Source organism: Numenius arquata, chromosome 11, assembly GCF_964106895.1.
Source record: "Numenius arquata chromosome 11, bNumArq3.hap1.1, whole genome shotgun sequence".
NCBI lineage: Eukaryota > Metazoa > Chordata > Aves > Charadriiformes > Scolopacidae > Numenius > Numenius arquata.
The window spans coordinates 32,978,934-32,994,467 of NC_133586.1; the positions used below are offsets into that span (position 1 = coordinate 32,978,934).

At 48.4% G+C, this 15,534-nt stretch overlaps 1 protein-coding gene across 1 annotated transcript; it reads left to right on the top strand.

Moving 5' to 3' along the window:
- The first annotated feature begins 1,893 nt into the window (after nt 1-1,893).
- C1QTNF2 (C1q and TNF related 2) lies at nt 1,894-12,538 on the top strand. Its single transcript, XM_074156430.1, has 3 exons — nt 1,894-2,097; nt 8,263-8,511; nt 9,845-12,538. The coding sequence occupies exons 2-3, from the start codon at nt 8,271-8,273 to the stop codon at nt 10,456-10,458; spliced, it is 855 nt and encodes a 284-aa protein (XP_074012531.1). The 5' UTR covers nt 1,894-2,097; nt 8,263-8,270; the 3' UTR covers nt 10,459-12,538.
- Nucleotides 12,539-15,534: the final 2,996 nt, after the last annotated feature.

Here is a 15,534-nt window from a genome sequence, read left to right on the forward strand (position 1 = left end):
AAGTGAGAATTCATATTCAGCCGATCACCAGAGCTGCCCCAGGAGCGACCAGCTCTTGGAGCCCGTGTCTGGGGGTGTCCCCACCTGCACTCACCTCAATGCCAGGGGGGCAGAGGGGCTGGGGGCAGCTCCTCACGGGTACGCCAGAGCTCTGCGGCCATTTGGCAGCTTTTCTAAAATAGCCTTCACCCCAGTGAAATTTACGGTGACAACTGTGTGGGTTTGGGGAGGGGGGTGGTTCAATGGTAGGGAACATCGCTGAGCTGTCGGGGAGCTGGGGGCTGGGGTGCTGGCTCTGAAGGAGCTCTGAGGGACCATCAGCTCAGAAGGAAAACAGCCCTGTCCTTCCTCGGCCAAACATTCCCACCCCTCCCTGGAGCAGCTGAACTGATTACAGCTCACAAGCAAACTGTACACGTACTTCATTTTTACATTATATCCATTCCCACCATGTTCCAACAGCAAGTGCAGGGGAAAGCTTAAAAAAAAATCCATAACAGCTCCAATAAGGATGGATTCTGGCAGAATAAGGAATGAAACTTCCAGCACACTCCCAATCAGCTGATAATCTGCACTGAACAGAAAATATTTGCTGCCTGGAGAGCTGCAGGGCAGGCTCTGGGAGCCCTGCCACCGAGCACACACCTGTCCCAAGCCCTGAGCAGGTCCTGGCTGGGGCAGAGCAGGAACCACGCGCCCACAACTGGGACCTGGCCACAGCCAGGAGCACCAGTGACCCACCCCTGGGTGGGTGAGGATGGCCCCAAGGCCATCGCTGCCCTCCCAGCAGGGTGATGGGTCCCCAATAAGCTCCCATGCTGCCAGCCCGGGCACCTGTGTGGCCAGGTTCCATGTCTGGGCCATCTCACAGCTCCTGTTTAGACTCTCCCCATCACACCCTTAAAAAGACAAGTCTGGTCCATACCAACCCCAGCAGCATCACAGAGCATCCCGCAAAGTGGGGAGGGAGGGAAGGAAGGGGTGCGCAGGGAGGGAACGAGGTCAGAAAACTCTTCAACCCCTCATTTGTGTCTCTGCACATCCCTGGGGGCTCTTAGGGAAGCACTGACAATTTTGGGAGTTGTAAGGAATTTGAAAATTCTGGGTTTAATGGGCTGGTATAAGCCGGGATGTCAACAGTGCTCAGAGCTGCAAGACCATGACTTGCTGCAGAGGAGAAACACGAAGGGACAGGGATTTGCTGCAACTCAACACTTCTGTGTCGGCAGAGCCAAGGCTGAACTTCAGCCACTGCTTCTGGTGTTACTGCCTTACCTTAAGCAATTGCTAGAGGTTTTGCAATTACTTTGCAATCTTAAAACAAAATCCCAAACCTTTCCAAAGACAGAAGCATTCCTGCCCTACCATCCCTACGGCAAAGTCTCCATGTTTTGTCTTGCACATCCACCTGCAGCAGGGCTGAGGTACATGCAGTTTCCTCTCAAAATTCACATTTGCAAAGCTGCTGCTTCACCTCGATGTCCTTTAATTCAAGCCTGGAGTGATGTGCCATTACATGTTTGTCTAAGTTGTTTCAGAAGTGAGTTTCCACCCTGAAGACAAGATTTGCTTCCCTTGCTAATGCTCCGGGATTAAGTGTCAAAGTTGTTCCCTAGTTCAATCCATGTTCCCCGTGCCCTTACAAACTCTGCTTGCACAGGCAGTGGCTACAGCAGAGAGAGGCAGAATTGGTCAGAAACGATCCTGAACCTTTCATACGAGACTGCAAGGGGGAGAGAAAGGGAAAAACTCCCCAAGCATCAAGAGCTTTCCAGCCATATGTGCGTAAAGATTTCTTCCCGTGCCACGTGACAGAGGAAGAGGCGCAGACCCATTACACAATAATAAAAATATGCCTTTGGCAACGTTGAGCCAAAACCTGGAGCTGCTGCAGGAAGCGAGCAATCTGCGCAAAACGGATTAAAACGTTAATAGAAAATAAAGACCGAAGTCAGTATCGGACACCCCTCCGAAGGACGCTGCTGCGGCAGGACGGGGCTCGGGTTCTGCGCGTGACAGTGATCTGCAGCAAAACATCTGCTTAAAGTCGTGTAGGTTCCAGCGCCTGTCAAGATCTCACTAAAGAGATTAGTCGTGGTGAGTAAATTCACTTTTCCTTCCCCCCCCCCGCCTCTCCTCTTAACCTTAACTTTGAAAACTTACCAAATAAGGTCTAAATCATTGAGCACTCAGGTTTCCAGTGCCTGCACAGGAATCCATACAGGCAACAGTCGCCAGTTAGAAGAAATACTCCAGGAAGGAAACACGCCTCAAACTTTTACTGGGAGCATCTACCTCATACAGCTGAAACTGCAGCCTCTCCCTTCACTCCGGTACCCATCAGCAGCTTCTGTAATGGGGCTTTAGCCCAGGGCTAGGGAAGGTTTGCCACAGGCATCCCTGGCTGCCTAAAGCTGAGACAGCGATGCAGGTTCAGGCACAGAAGATGCATTGCTCTCCTTTATCTCTTTCGACATCGCTTCGTGCAATAGCGGATAACAGATCAAACTCCTATCTGATGTAACTACTTCATTGGCTTATATCAGAAATTAAATAGGTCCATCTCAGCTGCTGTCACCAGTGGCACACCTTATTCTATCTAAATCATCCCCATGCCCCCAAGGGCTCCTTAGGCTTCCACCTTGGGGATGCCACAGGGTAACCACTAGAGCTGAGAATTAGGCTCAGAGAGGTAATGATTATTTTGAAGGCTAATTAAGACACCTTGAGCCATTCTGGGAAATTGTGAAGCAAGAAGATGGTTGTTTTGTTTAAGAAAGCCTCGAGTATTGAAAGGAATCAGAGTAGAAAGTCGCAGTCGTTTGTTCACTGCTGGGTCCCTCTCGGACCACCCTGCTCCTTCCTCCCTCCCTCTGAGCAGCAATTCTCCCCAGACTCTCCTCTTCTCTCCCCCTCTGTGCTTTTGCTCCTTGTGGGCAGGCACACGCCACCACCACACGGCACAAGGTGGCTTCCCTGACCAAAAATCACCATCTGGCCACCGCACGTGCCACCAAACCACTCCACATCTAGCAAACCCTCCGGGATTTTCCCTCTGACGGGATTTCAGCCCAGCTGCCCTGTAAGCACCAGAAACTACAACTGATCCTTCATGCCTGGGGCTCACCCTTACAGGCAAAATCTTTTCTTACAGAAACACCTTTTCACTGCATATAGATCCATAGAATTGGTCTGGCTTCTTAACTGTGAAGTGTCTTGGGAAGCTCACCTGTAGCAGGGCTGGGACAAGGGCGGTCACACAGGGGTTTGCAGGAGCCATGCAGAGCAGGGATGTCATGGCAGCCAAAGCTATAGGGGAGACATGGCAAGAGATGTGTCCCCCCAAGTTCCTGCCTGTGAGGCGCCTCCAGCAGCATCCCACGCTGCGGCAGCCAGCAGAAACAGGAGCTGCAAGTCCGGACTGGGGGCTGCAAGGAGCCCCGTGGGGACATAGCTCCTAGGGATGGAGGCTCTCGGGCGACAGTGATGTGCTGTAGCTCTGGCAACAAGGAGCATGCACAGAAAAGCTATTGGAGAGCACAGGTTTGCAGTCCCCCTGCACAGATGCTCCATTTGCTACAGACGCTCACAGGATGCTCAGGTTTCAGCCCAAGGGGGTCAGGTTCAAATCCTGCTAAGCGTACGAATGTCTGCTTCAAACCGGCTGGCGAGGGCAGCTGGGGAGCCGGGCAGCCCACCCGCTCCCAACATTTCTCCATCCTGAGGAAAGCTATGCCCCAGTCTCACCTCCCTGGGAAAGCCAGGGCACGAGGCAGCCTCTGCCAAGGGCCTGGGCTCCAGCAGGAAGAGCAGGACCCACCGAAGCAATAAGCAATGACAACAAAACATTCTAAAACAGAAAGGGGGTGTCACGTAAAGGCCACGGGGCAGAGTCAGAACATCCCATTTCAGACACATGCTTTCTTTGAGTCACAGGTGATAGGACTAGAGGAAATGGCCTCAAGTTGCACCAGGGGAGGTTCAGATTGGATATAAGGAAAAATTTTTACACTGAAAGGGTTAAGCATTGGAACAGGCTGCCCAGGGATATGGTTGAGGCACCATACCTGGAGGTATTTAAAAGACGGGTTGACATAGAGCCTAGTGATATGGTTTAGTGATGGTTTTTTTTATCAGAGTTAGGTTGATGGTTGAGCTAGATGATCTTAAAGGTCCCTTCCGTCCTAGACAATTCTATGATTCTATGATTCATACATTTTTGTCATGTAAGTGAAGACACCTAAACGCGCAGCTTGTTAGGAAAAGACAAGCCAGTAATTTCTCAGCTCTGCTTGTACCATGCCTGCAAATCAGAGATGCTCTGTCTTTATTGCTTTATTTGCCCTGAGGTGTTTTCTATAAAGGTGTGCCCTAGCTCTAAGATTCAGAAGTGAATGCTATCCAAAATTGTCCCCTTCCTGGTTTGATTCCTGACAAGCATTCTCCAAAATTACCCAGTGGGGATCCACAGGACAGTTTTATGGACCACATTGATGCCAGGGGATGTTTTTAAGTACTGGGAAGAAAAGCATCTCTGCATGCATAAGATCTCACCCATCACTAACATGCTGTCACCGAGGAAGATGCACTCCACGTGTGAAGGGCCAGAGCACCTCTCCTCTTGGTAACGTGCTTGATAACCTCAAGCAAGTGCTGGTGCTGCCCCAGGCTCTGCTGGGGAGAAGCCGGGACATGGCAGCCCTAAGTCCTGGCCAGCCATGCCCGTGCTGCAGACACCTGAGAGAGCTTGTTTAAGTGAAGTTGGTCCACTGTCTGTTCCCATGCTGAAATCAGTGCCCGATACCTCTGCGCTCTCCCCAGGTGCTGAGAAGTTGGACATTTGCATTTCAGCAGCAGGTACAAACTACAGCCATTGCCGGTCCCCACGCTTGGTCAGATGACGCAGGATCTCCTCTCCTCCCCAAGCAGCCCACCACCAGTCAGCTCTCATAACCCCCGGGCACAGGGCACACTCCTGCACAACAGGCATCGGTCACGGCCAAAAAGTCTCCAAAGCCCTATTAACAAAGGCATTAATTAAAATGTCACTACAAAAGTAAGACCTCAGCTAAAACCATGCAGCAGGGGCTCCAGTGCCCAGCCTGCTGCCCATACTGCGGAAAGATGCTGATCTGTTTCCAATTTGCTTTTTGGAGCTCATCATACGTGCTACATCGAGGAGCAATTTTCCTTTTAAGGTGGAACAGCATGAGGTTTGTTTTCTTTCAAAGAGAATTCTTTAAGAGGTTATTTATAGCTCCTCTTGTGAATGTGACTGTGCTTTGCATCCCACACGCGCTGCTGTGATGTGGGATGAAATGTTCTTGTGGAGCCGTTAATTAACACCGACTCGGGAGCTGTGCCAGAGCATGGCTCCAGGTAGTCAAATATCCCCTGTCTATCCAAGTACCAGTACTACTGACCTCCCCACCTTGGGGTATTTTGCATTTGCCACTTTTTATCACATTAGGTCAAGTAGCTGGATTATCTGAAGGTAATAGAAGTAGTTATGGTGAGAGACTTTAAGAGAAGGAGCTGCCGTCCTGCCCTGTACTCCCTCTTGCCCATTTCTTCTCCACATGAAGTAGTCCCAGGTTTTTTCCAGGTTATGCTTCACAGTGACATTTTTCCTTGCCACTGCTTATTACTGTCATCCCCCTCCAGATGCCTCTCACTTCTCTTCTGCCCCATTAGAGGTGGCTACTGGGAAGCAGGGATGTAGTTTTCCTTGGGATCTCCCCAATCCGCAGGCATTCTAACATTTTTCTTCCCTTTCTGTGAACCGAGAAGCCCTTATTCAACTGTCTGCATTAATACTTATCGGTGATTTCAGTCTCACAAGGCCATTAAACTGACATCTTTCACCAGCAGCAAATAAACTTAGGTATAAGAAAAGCAAAAGAGCTGAAGAACAAAATAGCTCAAGAGCCAAATCCAGCCCAGAGATCTGTTTTGCATTTCCCACTCCTCTGCATGTTCTTAATTATACACAGCACAGAACTGGGGGGGGGTTCCCACTCAGCATTAATATGGAGCATATTGCTTGCAGGATTCGGAGCGTATAATATGCATTTCCACCCCCTTCAGGAGCCAATACCAGGATAAGAGCACTAAGGCCAACATGAAATTTATACTATACTTTAAGCATCTTATTTCCAGTGCAGGAGTTAAACATAACACTACTGGGGAGATGCTAAAGCCTCCTGGTATTTGGCTTAATGACAAGCAGGACCTTGCCTGCCCAAAAGGCCACTGACAGATTGAAAGGTCTGGGATATCCCAGCTCATCTTCTACTGCTTCTGCATTTAACTATACATTTGCTTCAACACCAAAGGTTGAAGAAATATGTGAAAGGGAGTTTGCTTGCTTTTCAACCCTCTCTTATAGTCAGTATTTTGTTAGCAGAACTTTGGGATGTGTTAAGAAAGCCCATGCAAATGGACAATTCTTGTAAAATATTTAACCCCCTACCATCAGAGGTAGCTGTAATGAGGGAAAAGACTAAATTTCACAGGAGTCTTTTCCATCAACTAAAAGTGTGCACCTTTCAGCCCAAGGGTAGGAGTTGTATCAAAGTCATACATGGCTAATTCCTTTAAAAAAAAAAAAACCTTTGGCTTCAGTTTGATCTCTTCTAATCAAAGAGCTACTGAGAAAGTAGCTAGCCAGGCACAGATTTGTATGGGGCAGTTTTAGGTTTTGTGCCTCATTTCTCCAAGGACTACTCCAGCTTCAGAAGCTGAAAGAAAGAAATTGGGCCAGGGGATGCCTTTCATCCCCCACTGGCTTGTTTCCATAATCACACAACTGAAAACATCCCGACTCTATCGGCATCTCCCCTCAGCCTGTGGTTAGTGCCCACCAGGGAGCACTAGCCCTGCTGTGGAGCTGGTGGCCACGACTGTAACATCCCTCACTGGCAGAGCAAAGGGAGGGAAAAATCCTCAGCCTGGGCATGGGGAGGCTTTCTGTTCCAGGGAGGGGATGGCAGGAGCACCTTTGACATGGGTAGTCAGAAACTGATGCCATATGGGAAATTCTCTTTTTTACTATGTCTGTTACCACGTGCAGAACCCCAATTCTATTTAAATGCTTCTAATACCCAGAGTCTCAGGTGGGTCGTGCATGAAGATGGGCTCTCATCAATCAGCCTGATTTTGAGCATCTTCTCTAAGCTGCTGCTGTATCTGAGCACTATTTCAAGATGCAGTGGAGTTACTCAAGAGTTGCACATGGAGCATAGATAACTATTTGCTAACAGCTCCATGCACAGACATCCAGAGGAATATTTTACTGTATAATAACTGCTCTGTATTATTAGCAGGTTCATGGGAATAGCTTTATTCCAGAAATTATTTTCTATCGCTGTCTCCCCATCCAGGAGTGGAGTGAGACAAGCCCAGGAGGCTCAGCCTCCCATGATGAAAGAAGGCAGAGCCTGCTATGCTCCAAAAAAGCCCTTGGCATTTGTTATACTTAAAGCAATGGCTACTTTACAGAGCCAGGAGACATGAAAACTGAGCTACTGCCCCCCCAGAGAGGTAGGTCAGCATGGCAAGGGGTTAGGAAACCCCTGGCGGAGGCTGCATTGGGACCGGTCACTGCTACAGGGGCGGCTGCACCCCGACACCGAGCCAGAGACCTGGGGGGTGATTGGGCTGCAGGCTGTGCAGTGCCACGCAGCCGAGCTGCGACGAGGAATGGGGCATCCTCAGCCAGCTGAGAGGCTCTATTCATACTGTCAGACAAAAGGCAGTAAGGACTGCCTTGGCCCAAAGCTTTCACAAGCCCGTCTTCTAAATTCAGCCCTGCATCACATGATGGGTTTTGTGCTGGGTAAGAAACCCCAGTGACCCGGCCACAGGGCAGGTCTTACTGGGAACTTTACACCAAAACCCTTTCTCCATCCTCCACTCTGCTAGCCCCCGGCTGCTTTCTGCACCCCTCTGCCATCACTATTTGTGTTTCAGGGAAAAGGCGGCCCAGGGAACAAAACCAGGGGTGGCCACAGACAAAGACTCAGAGAAGAGCGAGTTTCAAAAAAAATATGCAATGGTCAGGCCTAGAAAACTCCACGAACCAAATTTTTGAATTCATTTCACACCAAAACAAACAGCTCCTCCGCCCTGCCAAAAAAAGCCCGATTATCTCCCATTTTCATGCAAGCCTCTGCAACACACCATCCCGGTGGAGGGGACACCACTGTACCCACACATACTGGCTGCTACAAACAACGGCCACGTCCCATTTCTTTTTTCCAGGCTGCGCCATGATCTCTGCTGTCCTCCTGCTCTGGACTGTGCCCTGTGTGGCAAACCATATCCTGGGGGGCTTTGCCAAGGGAGCGCTGCAGGAAGGTCCCCAGCTGGCGTGCAGCCTGCCGGGACCCCCAGGGCCACCAGGACCCCCCGGTGCACCCGGGGCTCCAGGGACGGTCGGCAGGATGGGCTTCCCAGGCAAAGATGGCAAGGACGGCAAGGACGGGGATAAAGGCGAGCACGGCGATGAAGGTAACAAAAAAATGCTTCCTAACACGAGGGTAAAATGTAAAAGTAATAGCGCAACAGCCGAGTTAACAGCAACCTGTCACCCCAAATCTGAGCCCCAGGACAGACAACATCTCATAGGAAGCTCTTCCAGAAATTTTCACTCTCCTCCCTCCAACATCTCACACTTGTCATCTCCTGCCAGGGGGGTTCAGGCTCACATTATTTGCTGATAGCATCTTAATGTTGTGTGCAATTCCTATTGGCTTCACTTTGCTATGAGGTGAGATTTTCCCTGTTCCAATATATGCTCTTTATATGAGACAAAGTGGTGCTCTCAAGCAAAACAAAGTCAGGCGAAAAAATGAAGTAATTGCTCCCCGGAGCACTCTAGCTGGGTGACAGGCACTGCTCTGACCATGCTCAGTCTAAATCGAAGCTAACAATAACCCTTCTTTAATCCTGAGGCGGGGCCCTCCTTTAGATCCAGCCACACAGTCAGTAAGCATCAGGACCAGCTGCGGGGATAAAGCAGTGATTTCCAGTTGCCACACTAGAGTGCACTCCTGATTCAACATAACACCAGCATGCCAAAGCTGCATCTTATTCTCTTCTCCCACCCCGGAAACAGGGAATCTGGAGAACAGGTTTCCACCCGCAGCTGCATTTAAATCTAGTCTTGCTACAGCAGGTCAAGAAACAGGGTATAAATTCCTACGAATTTGTCTTATAACAGACACTACTGCCACCAGCATTAATCAGCAGTTTCAGCATCACTGTGACAGCCCAACTTGCTTCTCATCTCACGGCAGTCCCTGCACTGGGTGTCTTCTGGTTCATGACTGGTTCACCCCCCAGCTAGGCTGGACTTTTTACTACACCTAGAATTTTAGTAATTTTTTTTAAACAACAGCTTCATGTTAAATATTTAAAAAAAAGAAAAAGGAGACAGGAGATTAAAAGTACTCCATCTGCTCAAAGCTACATTCCAAAAGCTTCACAAACCTGTCCCGCTCCTGAAAAACCTAAACATTTAAAGCTTGTTCTTGGCTAGCTTTATAATTAATTGCTCCTTTTTTCCTTTTTCTCAAGTGAGGCAGATAATTGAACCAGCCTTTCAGTCCTTAAAAGGGACAGACTGTCCTGCTCCTGAGTCCCATTGTTATCATGCCAACAACCTACCTAACATTGTTAGTCAGTCCTGACAGATGTCCAGCCCCAGGTGGTATTTCATCAGGATTCTCACCAGCAAGGTTTTCCTCCTAAATGAAAATATACTGCTGCAATGATATAATCCCTTTCCACTTGCCATATCATCTCTTTCACTGAAAAATTTACAAGGTTATTTGTCTTCTAGGTCCACAAGGCAGAACAGGAAACCCTGGCAAGCCAGGACCGAAAGGGAAAGCAGGAGCTATTGGCAAGGCAGGCCCACGAGGGCCCAAGGGTTTAAAGGGTAATCCTGGAAAAAACGGAGCACCGGGAAAGAAAGGGCCCAAAGGGAACAAGGGCGAGACCGGGCTGCCAGGACCCTGCACCTGTAATGCCAACAAAGCCAAATCTGCCTTCTCTGTGGCAGTCTCAAAGAGCTACCCCAGGGAAAGGCTGCCCATCAAATTTGACAGGATTCTGATGAATGAGGGAGGACATTACAATGCTTCCAGTGGGAAATTTATATGCAGCATCCCAGGCATTTACTACTTCACTTATGATATCACTTTGGCCAACAAACATTTGGCCATTGGCTTGGTCCACAACGGGCAGTACCGGATCAAGACTTTTGATGCCAACACTGGAAACCATGACGTAGCCTCTGGATCAACCATCCTTTCTCTGAAGCAGGAGGATGAGGTATGGCTGCAGATCTTTTACTCAGAACAAAATGGGCTCTTTTATGATCCCTACTGGACAGACAGCTTATTTACCGGCTTCCTGATATACCCCGATCAAGATTATCTCAATGAAATATAGGATGAGAAACTAGCCTGCGGGGAGAAAATAGGAAACGCATGAGACCTCAGTCCAGCAAAGTGTAGCCTGTACATGGACATGTGTGGGATTATCATACAATTCCACATTTTAGCACTATCAGCCTTTATTGGCTATTTAGGTATTTACTTGATGCCATCAACTCATCCACAGGCTACCAGGACCAGTAGGACTCACCTTTAAGCAGCTTCATGAATCTCTAAGGCTCAAAACCACCCATTATGTTTTCCATGATGATTCCAACACACCATGGACATGTAACTTGAATACTGGTGCAGAATGCTTTGATTATTATGTTTTTATTATTATTATAAAACATGGAAACCAAAAACCATTTCCTGAAAGCTGTGCTCAGAAGGGCCACTGAGGCTGGAGACCCTATCGCTGTGCCTTCTCCCCCTACACCCCATAGTAATAATAATCCTTGTCAATACAGAGTTCATAGAATCTTAGAATCTTCTAGGTTGGAAGGGACCTTCAAGATCATCTAGTCCAACCATAAACCTAACTCTGACAAAAAAAAACCACCACATCACTAAACCATATCCCCCAGCACCATGTCAACCCATCTTTTGAACATCTCCAGGGATGGTGCCTCAACCACTTCCCTGGGCAGCCCATTCCAATGCTTGATAACCCTTTCAGTGTAAAAATTCTTCCTAATATCCAATGTGAACCTCCCCTGGTGCAACTTGAGGCCGTTCCCTCTAGTCCTGTCGCCTGTGAGTTGGGAGAAGAGACCGACCCCCGCCTCTCTACACCCTCCTTTCAGGGAGTTGTAGAGAGCAATAAGGTCTCCCCTCAGCCTCCTTTTCTCCAGGCTGAACAACCCTGGCTCCCTCAGCCTCTCCTCATAAGACTTGTGCTCCAGACCCCTCACCAGCTTCATTGCCCTTCTCTGGACCCGCTCCAGCGCCTCAATGTCTTTTTTGTGGTAAGGGGCCCAAAACTGGACACAGTACTGAAGGTGGATGAGTTACACTTTACCAGCTACTTAAGAGTCAGGAAATTGTCAGCTACTCGGCCTCATCAAAGCAGAATTTTGTCTAAATAGAGAATGACACAAAAGAGAGATCTCATTTTGCAGGCTAAAGCCAAGACTCCTCCTAAGACACAAGCCATTGCACTGAGCACCACCCACGTTTCTCAGATTTCAGCCTCGAAATACCAGTGTTGGGGTCCCACCCCTGCTTTCAGACAAGCATTGGTCAACTGTGACCAGAGCCTAAACTGGACCATGAAACCCATGGCCCTCCAAGCCACAGGGAAGGAGGAACTTTACAGAGAAGACTGAACCGTCAAAGTCAGCATGAACTTCACTCCAGAAACAGATTCATTAATAACCCCTTTCCTTCATCCCTGCCAGTTTTTCCTGGAAGGAGATACTTGTGGTGCTGCTGAGATCCTCCTCAAGGGCTTAATGCTACAGCGAGACCCTATCTTACTGCTGCTTTGCTTTTTTTACGTTGTACATCAAATATTACAGATGCTCCAAAAATCAATGTTTTGGTTCTAATTTGTATGGAAAAAAAAACCCAAAACAAAACCAAAAAACACCCCAGAAAACTCAAAAGCTGAACTTTTGCTCAGCTGAGCTTTTTGCTTCTGCTAAGCTGAGCGTTGCAACTCTTTTTCCTCCTCTGTGTCAGCTAATACAGGGACATGCACCAAAATGGTTCACTATTACCAGAGCAAAGACTTCTCCTGCTACAAAGCCGCTGGGTCTGGCTGCCTTGCCCCAGAGTGTCCAACACTCCTGTATCACAGGAGTCTCCATCTCAGTAGCCCAATATCCTCATTATCTGGTACATCTTCTTGTTTTCCAGTCTTATTTCTCATCTCCTTTATCACTTGGTAAAAACTCTCATGAACTTCCAGCTCCTCTACTCCTCATATTTAGGCATTGAAGGGATATCCCATAAGAACAAAGTTTTTCAGGGTTTGTTTTTTTTTTTTTTTACTTGTACAAGTCAAAATATTTGCATGATTTTCATGAACTACAGTAATTGCGTTATATCTTACAAAAATATTTTCAAATATATTATTTTATAAAATAAAGCTGAACAAAAGCACTGCTGGAATAGCCTTGATATTTATAAAAGTGGTTTCCCAGAAAGTATTGCAAAACTGTGTTACAGATTCCACAGACGCTGTTGGGTTTAGTGATAGATTTTGTAGGGGCTGGTGCAACAGGAATATTTTCCCCCCTCCCAGCCCAGCAAGGTGGGGAATACACAGTTTTCTGCTCTCTGTGGGAGGAAACTTGCAAGGTGGAAGAATAAGATCTGTCTGTTCCTCTGGAGCTGCTCACCCAGGCAGCAGGTGTCCTCTCCTTGGCAGTGGTTGTTCAGATAATATATTTCTCTTTCCAAAGCTCCCTCATTTAGGGTGTTCTGGGGTGCATTTGCAGGCAGCTTCCCAAAGGCAGCAGCAGTTCAAGAATGTCATTGCTCCCCCCAATGCCCAGCTCCACACTCCCACCCAGACAGCCCAGCGGGGAAAATGACTGCTTTTGGGCTGAGCTAAGCTATTTTTGGAGTGGTTTGGGTTTGTTTGGTTTTTGTTGTTTTGGTTTTTTTTAATTGTTGGGGTTTTATTTGTAGTCAGGTTAGTTGTCCTCTGATTTAATGAGCTGAACCCACTTGGCACCAGGCAGGTACCAGAGCTGGGGGGGATGAGAGAGCACCACAGGAACAAGCCTGAGAAGAGGAGGGTGGAGGGGAAGCAGCCGTGAGCAATTAGATCAGCTCAGCTGCTCAGTCTTCCCTTGTTATCTCCAGAGAAGGCCCCAGCAGGGAGCGTTTCCTCCCACTGACAGCCCTCTCAGGGGGACACGAGCTGGTTTCCCCAGATGGGAAGCAAGGGAAGTTATTAACTGTCTGGCAGTGTAAAAAGTGTCCTTTTTATTCTAGTGAAAAGGAAAACCTGCAAATGAGCCTTTTAAGGCTGGAATATCAAAATGCAAATTATAAAGAGAACCACTGACCCCCGCTGAGTGCTCAGTGTGATAGCACTTGCTTTCAGTTTGGGGCTATGAGCTCCTTCCCACAGGAGCAGCCCAGGACCACTGTCTCCAGCCTGTTCCCGTCCACCTTGGGGAACTGCCCCACCACCCCACCCGGTCACGGTGCTGCCCTACAACCCGGCCCCTGGCATCTGCCACCACAGAGGACTGAGCAATGGAAAACCCAAACTAATGAAATACAGCAGGTGAGAAGAAAGAACAGCTTTTCTGGATTGTTTCATCTCCCACTGGGCTGAAGTCATTTAAAGATACCATGTATCCTAAGCATTTCCGTGAAAGAGCATGACCATTTGAAGTGACACACGTGGGCTCCTCTCGCACAGGTTTCTCTGAAAGATGAATTTCCTCTTATGATGTCTTAAGAGCAACTTGCACACTGAACACAATGTCTCCACTCAGTCCATTCCTGCGAGAAGAATCATCTCAAGCAGCTGTGGGCTCATCTCACCCAGGAGAGGAGTGAGGGAAGGGGAGCTGGCAAGGTGCAAGTGTGTCTGGGTCACTTTAGGGCCAATCGTTGAAATATTAAAAGAGGGGAACACACAAAACTCAAAATGACTGGCTCAGACTTTGGAGAATTTTAAAAATAACACATTCTGGCATGTTCCTGCATCTTCAGGCTGCATTTTGGTTTGTGCTGACATTGTCTTCTGGCCAAGCAGTTATTTACTTTGTTTTAAAACTGAAACTGAGATTTACATAAAGTCCTTTTATTCCAGAAACACAGAGTTTCTGGAAAACCACCAAGAGCTCAGTTTTTCACAGCCAAGCTGTCTCAAGAGAACACCACTCCCACACAGGCTGCTCGCCCCAGCCCAGGCAGTTGCAGCACCTCTGGCATGGCGGGAGAAGAGCTGGGAATGGTGGTAGCTGGGCGAGCACATGGGCAGATGCCATCAGGAAGGAGGAACATCCAGGCTGAACAGGATGCCATCCACATCTGCCACCCTCGCACCAGACCTGTCATGCCCCAGCATCCTCCTTTACAAGTGTCAGAGCTGCCCTTTGCACCACATTTTGGCACGAGTGCCTCTGACATATCCAGCGTGCTAGGGCAGGGAGGGAAGGAGAGGCAGGAGCACCCACCCTCAGTGTTCAGTTGGCAATAGAGAAAAGGCTCTGTGGGTTCAGCTTGTGGCTCATTAGAGACCAGCATGGACCTGGCTGTGATCATGTGTGCCTGCCCAAGGTCACCTTCAAGGCAGGGGGGGGTTGCTCTGCTATAGGAGCTTCTCTCCTCTCCCCAGGCGCCTTCTCCCTCCCACATCCATCCCCAACACCACGCAGCTGTGCGCTTCCAGCTCAGGTTGAGCGCTCTGCACAAACATCAGCAGGGTGGGAAGTGCTCAGCACCTGGTGAGCCCAAGGACAACTCCTCCTGCCTGGCACAGCTTCTCACCCCATAACTCAGCCTCTCAAAGCCCTTTTCCTTCCCTTCAGCGCTGGTCTACACAAAAGGACCACAAGGGTTTTTTGGTTGTTTTGGGGTTTTTGTTTTGGGGGTGGTTTTGGGGGGGGGGTTTTGTTGGTTTTTTTTTTTGTTTGGGTTTTTTTTGTTTTTTGTTTTTTTTTAAAACCATACATTTCAAAGCTAACAATTCAAAGAAAAAACAAACATCAAAAAAATATTTTCACTGTGGAAAACTAGTATTAACCATGGATTCAATGTATTTGGAGTGTCTGGAAAGTAATGATGCAATGTCACAGCTAGAAATGAAGGGAAGGCACCAGAACAAGGTGGCATCTCCCCTGTGCAGCCCTGGCCATACACCTAACATGGCGCCCCGCGTGCACAGCGCTGCTGAGTTTCACCACTTGACCAGGAACACCAACGCCTTCAAGTCTTGATCGCATCTTCCTTCTGGGGGACTAAGAAGGATCCAGAAGCATTTATCAGTCCTGGTTTGCTCTGCTCCCCAGGTGAGCCTGCCCTCTTTTACAGCAGTTAACACTTGACAGTCAGCACCCCAATGCTAAAAAAAACCACAACAAAACAAACCCACAGGAAAAAAAGTTTCTTTTTTCTGTTCTTC